This window comes from Bos mutus, chromosome 24 (genome assembly GCF_027580195.1).
Source record: "Bos mutus isolate GX-2022 chromosome 24, NWIPB_WYAK_1.1, whole genome shotgun sequence".
Taxonomy (NCBI): domain Eukaryota; kingdom Metazoa; phylum Chordata; class Mammalia; order Artiodactyla; family Bovidae; genus Bos; species Bos mutus.
In genome coordinates, this window is record NC_091640.1 from 1125070 (window position 1) to 1140599 (window position 15530).

General features: G+C 40.1%; 1 protein-coding gene across 1 annotated transcript in view; it reads right to left on the bottom strand.

The window, feature by feature from the left end:
• ATP9B (ATPase phospholipid transporting 9B (putative)) overlaps positions 1-11598 on the bottom strand; it is a 151670-nt gene extending 140072 nt beyond the window's left edge. Inside the window, exon 1 of the mRNA XM_070361953.1 lies at positions 11419-11598. Within this exon, the coding sequence (XP_070218054.1) occupies positions 11419-11540 (122 nt within the window). The 5' untranslated portion in view covers positions 11541-11598. The remainder of the gene's footprint in view (positions 1-11418) is intronic.
• Between the last annotated feature and the right edge of the window lie 3932 nt (positions 11599-15530).

The window sequence follows — 15530 nt, forward strand, 5'->3', positions numbered from 1 at the left end:
GCTTTCAACACACACTCGAGTGCCCACTACGTGCTAGCAGTGTCCCCGCGGGTACAGAAGCAGAGAGGCAACAAAGCCCCTGCGATACACAGCTCAGGGACTCACAGACACTGAATGGGAAAAGTGCTAGGAAGACAATTAAGGAAGTGATAAGACTGGAAGTGACAGGAAGGGTTTTCCTGGATCATCAAGGAAGCTGAGTCTCAACAAGCGACACCTGGATGAAAAGCAGCCAACCACACGAAGGTCTAGGAAGGCAGAGAAGGGGCTGTGGAGCTTGGAGGACCGCAGGAGGGGAGAGAGCCAGTGTGGCTGGAGTGAGTGAGCCTCATGGTCTGGGGAACGAAAATGAAGTGCTCAGTGAGCAGAGGAAGGCAATGAAAGGTTTTAAGCCTGGGAATGATTTTCGTTTTCAAAAAGGACTCTTAAAACATGCAAATTAAAATAACTGAAAAAAATTAATTCTTAACATCTGGCATAGCCAACAGTCTTGGATAACCAGGCACTCTTAATTGCTGTAAGAAAGTGAACAACTTTTTGGGAGAATAATTTGTGAAGATGCATCAAAAGCCTTTTTCTTTTTTTATAATGTAATTTAACTTTAACCACAGGTTCTAATTATCTCATGAAAATTAAAAATATATGTAAGATGTATCTACAAAGATGATGATCACCATGCTATGCTAGTCACCCAAAACGCATGGAAAAACCTTCATATCAACAATTAAAGCTGCTTAACTCATGATGGAATACCATATCATTACTAAAACCAAGAAGGCAGAAGACCTCTGCTTAAAGCAAATGTCTGGAGAAGCAGCAGTCAATACTGACACCCGTCTTGAACACTTCACTCCCCTAATCAAAGGGATACTTGTCTTCATCTCTCATCTAATCCACAAACAACTCCAAATACTCTCAATTCCACCATGGAATATCCTTAAAGCAAGCCACCTATCACTTTAGATGATTTAGGCAAAAAGTACACAATCTGAAACAGAATTAATATTTTTCCTCTCAAAAATTCCTTTTTCTTACTTTTGTGTAAAAGCACCTCTTTTAAAAGTCAACCAGAAAATGGATATTTATACAAATTGCAATTAAAATTCAAACCACCACTTACAGATATTATAACATAGTATACAAAATGAGATTTTTAGTCTTTTTCATTAAATTCTTTTAGTGATTATGCTGCATTTTAGCAAAAGTCACAATCTTATCATGTTTAATGCTAGAAAAGCAGTACAATGAGAGTCTGAAAGATAATGAATATAAGCAGCATCATGTTTAGTAACCTCAACTTCAGAAAGGGAGCCTTTGAACTGGCAAGCAATTTATTCCATTTCCAAAGCAATTTTCCTATTGTATTGAAAATTTTACCTCAGTATTTAAAAACAATAAGATGATGAATAATGGATTTTTTCAGAGACAAGATAAGCAGAGAATCTTAAGTGTCTTTGTTGCCTGGTGTCATACACACTTAATTGGTTTGTCACTCAAGAAAAATCAACGTTTCCAGCAATTAAGTATAATTCTGGAAACATATTTTTTTTAAATGAGTAAAAACAATGTGAACAAAGGACAGAATGGATGATCCCCAACCCAAGAGTCCACCATGCTAAGAACTGACGACAGCTCTCTCCACGGCGGCCAAAGGTTAAAAAACCAGGAACTTTCAACAAAACATTCAAGTACTGGAAGGCACATAATTTACATGTATCCAAGTAAAAGTAGGTCAGCACAATAACTATCTTAAACTCACATTTTTATCTTAAGTCCAACAGCCTTATTGTTTCCATTTTGATGAGAAACATTTCTGAGAAGTCAACTGATATTAAAGGGAGAAAAACACTTAAAATATGCCTACTGCTTAAACCTTCTTTAAGAAAAATAAACACTCCCTCTCTGCCTACATGTTAATAAAGCAGAAAAACAAGGCAATGAAATGCTATAAAAAATGTATATTTTCTTCATCAAGTACAGCTTCCAAGTTCAACTGTGTTTCGATGAGTCATTAATAAGCAGCAAAACTGTATGAACTAGTGAGAAATTAGAACTCCTTTCCTCCTACAACAGCAGAGGAGATGAACAGGGGAATAGTTTTAAAAAACAAAAAAAAATTAAAGGACCAGTGCTGGAGCAGCATGCCTTGACATCAGGAGCAAAAATAAGCAACAAGGACAATAGGCTTTACTGACCTATGATTCCTCTTATAGAATGTTCTATAAAAACTGAACACCAATTTCTTGAATAAGAAATTACACCAACACTATACATATATTGAGACAAACTTCTGAATTAGTTAATGGTGCATACATGCTAAGTCACTTCAGTCATGTAACTCTTTGCAACCCCCTACAGCCCATCAGGCTCCTAGGTCTATGGGAATTTCTAGACAAGAATACTGGGTTGAGTTGCCATTTCCTCCTCCAGGGGATATTCCTGACCCAGGGATTGAACCCATGTTTCTGTCTCCTACACTGGCAGGCGAATTCTTTACCACTAGCCTCCAGAATTAATAGTACAATATTTAATGTATGTAAATGCCAATCCAGAAATTTACAGACAAGCAGGACAGTTAAGCTAAGGACACATACTCCAGCTGCCCAAAAGGTGCTATTCCAGTCACCAACTCTATCTTCATGCTAATACTGTCAGTTTAGAAAGTTAAGAAAAATATTTCTATTTTGGTTAAGTATAAAGAATTTTATAAACTTGCATGAAATAGTTCTTTTAAAGGAACTGCTATGTATTATAAGAGTATGTCTCTGATTCCAAGGAATCCTGGACCTGGGTACTTTGATAAATGCTATCTTAAGAATCATTCTGTACTTTTAAAAAAGCTTTTAATTACAGACCATCACAGAAAAGGAAAACAGTAAAATATCTATTATCATAATAATTGTAAAACTTTTTAGATTCACAGAAAAATGTGTGTAGACACTCAATGAAAGAAAACACTGAAAAAAAATTGTATTTCCTCTACCAAGAAACATACTAATATTTTAGAGATAATCAGACAATAGCCATCTGTTCTCAGCATGAGTCTCTTTTTAAAAGAGACTGATAAAACAGAAGACTTAAATAAGGTGTGTGTGTGTGTGTGTGTGTGTGTGTGTGTATGTGTTAGTTGCTTAGTCGTGTCCGACTGTTTGCAACCCCATAGACTGTAGCCCACCAGGACCCTCCGTCCATGTGATTCTCCAGGCAAGAACACTGAAGTGGGTTGCCATTTCCTTCTCCAAAAGGAACTACAGAAAGAAAGAAAGTGAAGTCGCTCAGTCGTGTCCGACTCTTTGCAACCCCATGGACTGTAGCTTATCAGGCCCCTCCATCCATGGAATTTTCCAGGTAAAAGTACCAGAGTGGGTTGCCATTTCCTTCTCAATTAAATAAGGTCCACAGCTTTAGAGCACAACACCAACTACGTCCAGGATACAACCAAAATCACTCATACCAAAACCCAATAAACCTCAACCTGAATGAGAAGAGACTCAAAAGATACTAACATGAAAAAGATTCAGATGCTGAAATTATCTAACAGGAGTTTTAAAACAGTCATCATCAAAGTGTTTCAATGGGCAATACAAACATGCTTGAAACATAAGAAAAAATTAGAAAAACTAAGCAAAGAAAGAGCTAATATGAATTAGAATCAACTGGAAATTTTGAAACTAAAAAAAAAATAAGACTTAAAAACTGAATGGACAGGCTCAGCAGCAGAATGAAGGAGACAGAGAAAAAAATCAATGAGCTTGAAGATGGAACAACAGAAATCACCCAATCTCAACAGAAAATGAACAGAACTCATGACCAAGTGGGACTAAAAGAAAAGCTCTCACAAGATGTCACTAGAGTATCAGCAGAAGAGATGAAAGATTGTCCAAATATAAGCATTCAAATAAATAAATGCTGAAAACTTCTAACTGACAAAAGATTCAAGAAACTAAGTGAAACAGTATAAACTCAAATCTGTGCTAAGGCCCATAAAAAATCAAACTACTGAAAACCAAAGACAAAGCTTGAAATTAGTGAGAAATACTGCACCAACAATGGAAATCATTCCAATGACATCAGATTTCTCATCAGAAATCATGGAACCCAAAAAGAAGTGACATAACATTTTTCAAGTGCTGAGAGAACTGTCAACCTGAAACTGCATATATGATGAAAATATCCTTACAGAATGAAGGGGAAATAAGACATCCTCAGATGAAGAAAAACTAAGAGATTTGTTTTCGGCAGACCCATCCTCAAAGTATAGCCAAGGAATTCTTAGAACAGAAACAAGAAAATAGTTTTGGTATACCAGGAAATAAGAGAACAACAGAAGTAGCAAAAATACTATAATAAGGTGTCCCTCTCCTCTTATGTTTTCTAAATTATGTTTGAGAGATAAAGCAAAACTTCTAACATTGATGAGCAGTTCTAATTGTATGTAAGGGAAATACATAACTACTTTCGTATATGTAAAACTTACATATAATTTTACACGACACAAGCATACCTCAGAGATACTGTAGGTTCAGTTCCAGACCACTGGAATAAAGCAAATATGGTAATAAAGTGAGTCAAATAAATTTTTTGGTTTTCTGGTACATACAAAAGTTATGTTCACAATGTATTGAAGTCTACCAAGTGTGCAATAGCATTATGTATTAAAAAAAGTACATGCCTTAACTGAAAAAAACTTTATTGCTTAAAAATGCTAACCATCAACTGACAATGCAGGGTTGCCACAAACCTTCAATTTGTAAAAAAAAAAAAACAAAACAACCACAATCCTGCAAAGCACAATAAAACAAGGTATGCCCATAGTTATATTACCAGTGGTGGGAATAAAAGGATGTAAGGTATACACTTTACTTTTTATTTTATTATACACTTTACTCAAATTGACGAAATATCAACAGGAGCACACGGTGATGAGTTATGCATGTGTAACATAACATGTAGAACTACTGCTACAGTGTTCATACAAAGAGACCCATGTAAAACACCACAAGTAAATCAAAATGGAATTCTAAAAAATGCTCAAGTGACTGTTAAAAAAGGCAGGAAAAAGAAAAGAGAGAAACAAAAGACAGAAAACAGAAAGTAAAATGGCAGGTGTAAGCCCTAACTGATCAATCACTACACTGAATGTAAATGTTCTAAATGCATCAGCCTAAGGACACACGACGGCAGAGTGGATAAAAAGTATAACCAACCACATATCAACGAAGAGAAACTCACTTTACTAAAAGCAGGTTGAAAGTAAAAGGATGGAAAATTATGTGCCAGGCAAATATCAATCCAAAAAAAGCAGGAGTGGCTATAATAATGTCAGTAAAGCAAACATCAGAGCAAAAAAGTTACTAGCGACAGACAGGGAAATTTCATAATAATAAAAATGTCAGTCCATCAAGAATACATGGAATTCCAACATGAATGCACCAAAAATAGACCTGCAAAATATGTGAAGCAAAAACTGATAAAACTACAAGGAGAAACAGACAAATCCATAATTACAGTTAAGAGACTTCAACTATCCACCCTCAGCAACCAGACAGTAAACCAGCAAGGAGAGAAGAACTCAGCACCATTAAGTAACAGGATCTAACTGCATTTCAGAACATTTCACCCAACAACAGCACAAAGTACTTTCTTTTCAGGAGCCCCAGGATTTCTACTGATATAGATCATATCCTCAGTCACAAAACAAACTGCACCAAATTTAGAATAACTGAAATCATACAAATTGTGTTCTTTGATCACAAAAAAAATCATGCTAGCAGATAACAGTAAATTTTCCAAAGTCACTTCTAAACAATCCACTGGTCAGAGACGATGTCTCAGAGAAAATCAAAACACAAAAATTTGTTGGACACAGGTAAGTCAGTGCCAAGAGGGAAATTTACAGCAATAAGTATTTACATTAAAAAAGAAGAAAAGTCTCTAATTAATAATCCAAGATCTCACCTTAAGAAATGAGAAGAGAAAAATGAATATAATGTAAACAAAGAAATTAATGAAGTTGGAAAAAGAAAACTAGTAAAACATAAGTAAAGTAAAAGATGGATCTTTGAAAAGATCAAATCTCTAGCAAGAACAAACAACAACAAAAAAAGTGAAGGCACAAACCACCAACATCTGAATGAAATAACAGCAAAAAGAAAATAGGGGAATACTACAAACAAGTCTATACACATAAATACAGCAACTTAGCTAAAATGAACCAACTGGTCATAAGCACAAACTATCACCATTCACCAAATATAAAACAGATCCTTTGAATAGCTCAATAACTATTTTAAAAACTGAATTTTAAATTGAAACACCCTAAAAAGAAATCTCCAGGTCCAGATGGTTTCACTGGAAAATTCTACCAAACATTTAAAGAAGTAACACCAACTTTACAAAATGTCTTCCAGAAAGGGAAAGAGAAGAAAACACTTCCCCACTCATCTCATGGGGCCAGGAATCAGGGTAAAGTCTGGCCATCACTGCCACTCTACTCATGGAATTTAAGGTCTAATGAGAAGATGAGCAATTAGTCAAGTGCACTCTGTGCTGTGAGGGGAAGCAGAGTGCTGTATGAGCCTGGCAGGAGCATCTTGTTCTGTTCTGGCTAGGGATGAAATCAAGGAAGGTATTAGAAGGCCACCTGATGTGAAGAACTGACTCATTGGAAAAGACCCTGATGCTGGGAAAGATTGAAGGTGGGAGGAGAAGGGGGCGACAGAGGATGAGATGGTTGGATGGCATCACCGATGTGATGGACATGAGTTTGAGCAAACTCTGGGAGTTGGTGATGGACAGGGAAGCCTGGCACGCTGCAGTCCATGGGGTCACAAAGAGTCAGACACAACTGAGTGACTGAACTGAACTGAATTAGAAGTCAAGTCATTTCAGATGTTGACACAAGTCAGGAATACAGTCACTGTAATAATGGAGATTTGTAAATACAAGAAATAGTTAAAGGAGTACAAAGTAACTGCCAGTGGAATGAGAGGCTGGGGAGAAGGTGACTGGTAGAGAGCAACAGTGACTATCATAAGCCTTTCACCACCAGTTAACTTTTTAAACTATACATAAATGTCACCATGATAAAATACAACCAAAACCAACTTCACAAAATAATACAGGAATACAACTTTTAAGTCACAATCCATTTCTCTCTGTTTCTCTTCCCTAAAAACAACTATCAATCAATACGAACCTGGAAATAAAGCAAGAGCCAACCAGGAGAGCTCTGGAGGGTGGTGAGAATACAGCAATGAGAGGACTGGGGACCCAGAACTGGGGACCCAGAACCAGAGGAACACAATGGGAGGACACCTTATGAGACCCCACCCAACAGAAGGACACAGGCCCAGCACAGCCTACTCCATCCTAGCAAGAAAAGGCAGCCCAGGAAGGCCCTCGCTCCCCTGAGAGTCCACCACCAGCAAGACAAGACTGACAAGTGGCCTTAGGAGGTGCTGTCCCACCCCACCAGCCTGAGACTCCCACATCCCACCCAGGGACACGAGGGCATCCAAGTGGCACTGGTTAGGGCCCCTGCCACAAAAAGAGGTTAGAGGCCTCAGACATCAAGGCCTTCCTTGATGTCTCCATGTCCCGTGAGCCTGAGACTCCCTCTCTCACTGGAGTGGGGGTGGGAGGGTGGGGTGAGGCCGGGGCAGGCAGCATCAACAAACACAGAAACAGCCACTCAGGAAATGGCTTCTATCCATGGCCTGAAATTCTTCTCATCTTCCTCAAGTCGCCACAGCAGCCATGGGCACAAGCAATAACGATTCAGCCACACAGAGCCTCTTGGCCACAGTGGTGCTGAGTCTCCTCTCCCACCAAGACACACCAGGGAAGTCAGGGGGCACAGATGGAGAGGAGACAGCTACAGCCACTGTCCATCCAACAGAGTCTCATCATCCACATGGGATGACACCATCACCTCTCACCAAGAGACCCTGAGCCTGGGGAAATCCCTTCTCCTCGGCAGCATAGAGAGAGACAAGTAAGAGTTCTGGTAGCACGACATAAACCAACAGACCAAAAATCAGCACAGAGGCCCTGTGAATTAAACTGTCGTTGGAACTGAGGCCAACAAAGGCAGGCCAGGACCTATGTGCTAAATCTAAACAGGGTTATCATCTGCTAGAATTAAAGATTCCAATATGGCCCGCATTCTCCTAATATTAAAAAAAAAGTATCAAGGAAACAATCAAAAACTATTCATCATCCAAAGAATCAAAACACTGACAATGTGAATTAGAAAAGACAACCAACTGACATCAATCCTAAGATTAACTCAGATATAGAATGGTGTAACAATTATTTCAAGCACCAAACATAAAAATGCTTCAACAATCAATTTCAAATTCTCTTCAAACAAATGGAAATTATAAAACTTAAAAATACAACATTAGAAACAAAACCTCACTGGATGGGATCTATGTGAAAGTGAAAGTCACTTAGTAGAGTGAAAATGACAGATGACAGAATTAGGGAAATTAAGAACAAATAAATAGTATTTACACAGTCTGAACACAGAGAATAGACATGGGGGGAAAAAAGCCTAAAAGAATTAGGTAAAATAAAAGATCCAGCATCTGTATCACTGGAGTCCTGAAAGTGGATAAGAGAGAGGTGTGCATGAAAGAGTGCTTGAAGAAATTATTACTAAAAACTCCCTAAATTTGGTGACACAAAACCCAACAGATTCAAGAAGCTTAGCGGCTACCAAACAAGTTAAACTCAAAGAAATCATACCAAGATACTTCATAATTAAACCTTTGAAAACTAAAGACAAAGAAAAAACTTGAAAGCAGCCAAAGAAAAATGATGCATTACCTATGGAGAACATCAATTTGAATGACAGCGGACTTCTAATCAGAAACTATGAAAGCTGAAAGGAAGTGGAACAAGAGTTTTCAGGTACTAAGATATATCAACAAGAATTCTCTATCCAATAAAAACTATCTTTCAGAAATAAAGGAGAAATAAAGACATCATAATATGAAATCTTAAGACTGCCTATAGGAAGGTCCTAAAACAAAAAGGAAATTAAAAAAAAGAGAAACCTGGAACAGCAGGAAGGAAGAAAAAAACGAGTAAAAATATGGGTACGTTCAATAAGCTATCCTTTCATCACAAGTCTTATAAACCATACTTGATAATTTAAACAAAAAGTTTAACACCATCAGATACTCAGGACATGATTTTTTGTGAAGTTAATTTGTGCTTTTATTTGCCAGTCTAATTTAACTATAGTGACCTGCAAACTTTTTTTTATCTAAAAAATACATTTTACAACACAATCCAACAAACACACATACATATATAAGGACATGACATTTAAATTGCATGGGGGGAAAGCGAAGTAAAGGAACCAAAATTTGTGGAAAACAAGTTTCCACAAATCACTCCATATAGTAAATACTGGTATCAATACACTACAGTGATACCCAGAGCAAACACTACAAAAACTATACAAAGGCCTACCCTAAAAAACACTATAGCGATATCACAAAAACATTCAAGCAAAAGGAAGGCAAGAAGAGAAAGATAAGAAACAGAAAAACAGATTAATAAAGTGGCACACTTAAACACTAATGTATCAATAATCACCATGAATGGCCTAAATATACCAACCAAAAGACAGAGATTGGCAGACTGAATAATGGAAAAACATGATCCAGCTGCAACCCACTTCAACACAGATAGGTTGAATGCTAATACGATGCAAACATTTATCCACAAAAAGCAGAAGTGGCTACACTAGTCTACTAAACGAGACTCCAGAGCAAAAAAAGTTACCAGAGACAACAATAAAAGAAACATCTGCCTGAAGACATAGGGATCCTAAATGTATATATACCACATTCAGTGAAGTCGCTCAATCATGTCCGACTCTGTGACCCCATGTACTGTAGCCTACTAGGCTCCTCCATCCATGGGATTTTCCAGGCAATAGTACAGGAGTGGGTTACCATTTCTTTCTCCAGGTAATCTACCCGACCCAGGGATTGAACCTGGGTCTCCCGCATTGTAGGCAGACGCTTTTACCGTGTGAGCCACCAGGGAAGCTTTAAAATGTATAAGGCAAAAACCGGCAGATGAGAACTTTGAGGGAAATCTATTGTGAAAGAGTTGGCACATTTTCAAAAATATCTCCTAAAATCAACTACTTAGAAGACTACTAACACAGTTACTCTTATAGGTAATGACAGGGAAGAAAGGAGAAACCATACCTCTCCATTTCAGGGCCGAACACTAAAAATGGGCTCCTTACTAAAATATTGCCCCCATTTTACAGCAGACAAAATTAGGGCTTACAGTTTAAGTTAACGAAGATCAAACAGCTAGTATGTAAATGAACCAAGATTCAATTCAGCTCTGAAACATTATAATAAGTACTCTTTTGACTATAAACTGAGAAAGTGAAGTCGCTCAGTCATGTCCGACTCTTTGCGACCCCATGGACTGTAGCCTGCCAGGCTCCTCTGTCCATGGGATTTTTCAGGCAATAGTACTGGAGTGGGTTGCCATTTCCTTCTCCAGGGGATCTTCCCAACCCAAGGATTGAACCCGGGTCTCCCGCATTGTAAACAGACACTTTACCATCTGAGCCACCGACTATATGGCCTCTCAAACAGCACAAACCAAAAATTATTCTAAAACTTGAATCCTGAAGCAACCGGGTACTAAAATCCATACCTCTTCTGTGTGCTAAAGGCAAATTGCTTCTACAATCCTTCAGAAATAAAAATTTAACAACTATTTCCCCTTTTTATAGGTTTCTTTCCTTAACCATATCATACCATATGTACCATATGTATCATAGGGGTAGTCTTCCGTTTGGGTAAGAAGTTAAATACGAACTAAATCCAACTAGGGTATGAGATTTCCATTTTAAATCAAAGGTCTCCACTTTTATATTCTACCACTTTAATAACTGTGCTCACATGAAACAATTCAACCTTTCTGAATCTCCGTTTTCCCATTGTTAAAGAGCAAAAATTCTTGTCAACAAAAGGTACTTTGTAGACATGTTTAAGTAAAAAGTGTTCTCAGGAAACAAACTGAAATGTCTTCACGTGGTCTTCCACTTGTGAAGTGACTCCCAACAAGGTCTACATTTCTAAGCCTGACTAGTTGTGTCTGCCATCTTCACGATCTTCCGGAGACGCTCAAGTTTCGGAGACTAACAACTGCTAGACGGGCGCCGTGGGACCCATGCTGCCTGCGCTGATAGAGGCAGCAGTCCCTGAACCCGAGACAGCCCCGTCTCTCCGCCGAGCCGGGCCGGGGCGCTCCAAGGCGGGGGACCTCTCGCAGCGCAGACGCCCTGCCCAGGTCCGGGCGCGCCTGGGCGGCCACTGTCGGGCCGGCGAGGAAGGGCGCCGGGGCGGGAGGCTGGGGCGGCCCAGTCGTTACCTGCTGGGCCTGTCGGCCCCCGGCCCGGGCCCCGCTGAGCTGAAGTAGGCCGCGCGTTTACGGTTGGCCGCGGCCACGGCCGCCGCGCTGCGCACCGGGTACAGAGGGATCTGGTCCGCCATCCTCTGGCCGCCACCTTCCCGCCCCTCCCCGATCCCTATCGGTTCACCGCCTTTCCCCGCCCTCTCCCCTCAGCGTCAACCCGGCTGAGGCACCGCCCGCGCGCCCTGCCCCTCCACCGTGCGTCGAGGCCTGATGGCGTCACCACTTGTCGGGGCCCGATGATGATGCCACCGCGAAGGTGAGGCGCGGGGGGCGGAGGCTTCCAAGGCCCCGCCCCTGGCGCGACAGGGCCCGGTGACGTCATTCTGCGGCGAGGGCGTGAGAGGGAGGTGGCGGCGTTTAGTGGCCCAACTCCGTCGGCGACCAATGACGTCCCTGGGCGGGGAAGGCCCGAGCGGAAGCCGTTTGGTCCAAGCTAGGCGGGAAGCAGGCCTTTCCTGAGCGCTCCTGGGCCGAGGCGCTGACCTGTTGGTCTGGAGTGCGGCGGATGCTGCCCGGCCCCTGTGCGCCCCTGAGGAGGCCTTCTTGAGAGCCAGATGGAGGGCACTGAGGGCCTTGCGGCATGAGAACCTGGCCCACCTTAGCGCAGTGCGCAACCTGCGCGCCTCGCCCGTGCGCACCGGGTGACGAATGAAGCTGGTGGCCAGCGCCTTTTGCCACAATAGCGTGACACTCTTGAGTGTCCAGCTAGATAACCACCCTCAACAGCTGACACTGTTACACCAACCAACTAGATAACCACTGTCAACAGCAGACATTGTTTACACCAACCGGCTAGATAATGATTTTCAACTGACATCGTTAACACCAACAAGCTGGAACCACTCTCAACAGCTGACGTTGTACTCCAGCTACATAACCACTCCCAACAACCCTAAAGGGTGTAGTTTATTGTCCTACAGGCTTTAACCACTTTTATATATAACCCAGATATCCCACCCTAACATTCCTGTGTCAAATCGCCTCTAAACACATAGGTCCTGAAATACTCTGAGCAGCTCTTAATATCTTTCACACCATATCTTCCGTCTTAATTACTTGAAAAAAAATTTTGTCACATCTTTGTTATATATCTTCACGAAAGTTGTTTTACCTCCCAAAAATTATAATTTAGCAAAAAGGCAAATTTTTAAATATTGAAGAGCTTCCTTATGTATTTTTAAAAATGGATGACAGGTTATCAAATGGTGGAATTTAAATGCCATTCCATGCATATGAAAGAGTGATGTCACAGTTCTGTTTTTAAATGTAAACACTTACTTAAATGCCAAAGATGCATCATTTGTAATTATCTACACTTACAATAAAAACTGCTGTCAACACAAACTGTGTGAATGAATACATTTCCAAAATTATTTTAGGGAGTCAATGAGCAAAAAAGAACTTTGAAGATTGTGCCTGGCAGGCTACAATCCATGGGGCTGCAAAAGAGTTGGATACAACTTAGCAACTAAAGAACAACAAATTGTAGTGATCAGTTAAAAAAACTACCACCAAAAAATGAATCTTGTAAAAATCCATCTTTAAATATATCTTTTATAGGACAATTTTAACATTTATGATTTCTTACTGATGCTTTCTTTCCTTTGCTTTCATGGAACTCTCCCTTGAGAGAAATGCATTCTTTATCTCAACAGGTGAAAGTCTTAAGTGAAGTCGCTCAGTCGTGACCGACTCCTTGTGGCCCCATGGACTGTAGCCTACCAGGCTCCTCTGTCCATGTAATATTCCAGGCAAGAGTACTGGAGTAGGTTGTCATTTCCTTCTCCAGGACTCGATGGTTAGTGAAGTTAAACAAAAAGTCTCTGTACTGCCACACCCTCTAACATACATCTGGATTCAGAAGATCCCAGCTTCACTAAAACACATCATATTTCATTCCTTGAGTAGAAATACATTTTAAAGAAGAATGATTAAGTACCTTTATCATAAAAGAGAAAAATGTAATTACAACAATAAGGTTTTTTTTTTTCAATTCACCACTTAAAGTGAAAATGTTGGTCACTCAGTCCTGTCCAACTCTTTGTGACCCCATGGGCTGTAGCCCACCAGGCTCCTCTGTCCATGGGATTCTCCAGGCAAGAATACTGGAGTGGGTTGCTATTCCCTTCTACAGGGGGATCTTCCTGGCCCAGGGATCAAACCTGGGTTTCCTGCACTGCAGGCAGATTCTTTACCATCTGAGTCACCCCCAGATGGTAAAGCTAGAGGGGGGGTGGCGGGAAAAACTAGAATAAGTTTTTTTTTTTTTCTTCTAATTCACCACTTAAGGCTCTCACATTATAGCAAGTTCATAATTTAAAACTAATATATTTGTGAGGGGTAATTTATTCTAGCTTCTCATAGAAGAATTCAAGGGCAAGAATTCTCTGAATTCTTAAATTCTGAAAGAATTTAAGTCAACCACAAAAAATGTGTGTGTGCATGAATATGAGTGGGTACACATATACATGGCATTTATTTTTTTGCTACATGCAACTTCAACCGTACTCAGGAAATCCTGATAACTTGAAAAAGAATTTCAGGTTGTTTGGAATCCGGCTGTTTAGATCAATGTAGAGTGTTCATAGTTTTAGAGCATTCATAGTTTCCTTTAAACCACTCATTCAATTACTGCTTTGTAATGAGCCATAGATGTTTCAACTATTCTATCAAAATGGGAAAAAATGCAGTTAATAATTTCTTGTGGAGAGTTTCAAAGGGTTAGCTAAAGAATAAAATGGAATCAAACTACTCTTTGGAGTCTTGTTATAGCTGGTCGGAATTTGGAATCAATAAGGCTGTTCTTATGCAAAGAAATAGAGAAAACAACAGAATGGGAAAGACTAGAGATCTCTTCAAGAAAATTAGAGATACCAAGGGAACATTTCATGCAAAGATGGGCTCAATAAAGGACAGAAATGGTATGGACCTAACAGAAGCAGAAGATATTAGGAAGAGGTGGCAAGAATACACAGAAGAACTATACAAAAAAGATCTTCACGACCCAGATAATCACGATGGTGTGATCAGTGACCTAGAGCCGGACATCCTGGAATGTGAAGTCAAGTGGGCCTTAGAAAGCATCACTACGAACAAAGCTAGTGGAGGTGATGGAATTCCAGTTGAGCTCTTTCAAATCCTGAAAGATGATGCCGTGAAAGTGCCAGCAAATTTGGAAAAGTCAGCAGTGGCCACAGGACTGGAAAAGGTCAGTTTTCATTCCAATCTCAAAGAAAGGCAATGCCAAAGAATGCTCAAACTACTGCACAATTGCACTCATCTCACACGCTGGTAAAGTAATGCTCAAAAATTCTCCAAGCCAGGCTTCAGCAATATGTGAACCGTGAATTTCCAGTTCAAGCTGGTTTTAGAAAAGGCAGAGGAACCAGAGACCAAATTGCCAACATCGGCTGGATCATGGAAAAAGCAAGAGAGTTCCAGAAAAACATCTATTTCTGCTTTATTGACTATGCCAAAGCCTTTGACTGTATGGATCACAATAAACTGTGGGAAATTCTGAAAGAGATGGGAATACCAGACCACCTGACCTGCCTCTTGAGAAATTTGTATGCAGGTCAGGAAGCAACAGTTAGAACTGGACATGGAACAACAGACTGGTTCCAAATAGGAAAAAGAGTACGTCAAGGCTGTATATTGTCACCCTACTTATTTAACTTCTTTGCAGAGTACATCATGAGAAATGCTGGGCTGGAAGAAGCACAAGCTGGAATCAAGATTGCCGGGAGAAATATCAATAACCTCAGATATGCAGATGACACCACCCTTATGGCAAAAAGTGAAGAGGAACTAAAAAGCCTCTTGATGAAGGTGAAAGAGGGGAGTGAAAAAGTTGGCTTAAAACTCAACATTCAGAAAACGAAGATCATGGCATCTGGTCCCATCACTTCATGGGAAATGGATGGGGAAACAGTGGAAACAGTGTCAGACTTTATTTTTTGGGGCTCCAAAATCACTGCAGATGGTGACTGTAGCCGTGAAATTAAAAGACGTTTACTCCTTGGAAGAAAAGTTATGACCAACCTAGATAGCATATTCAAAAGCAGAGA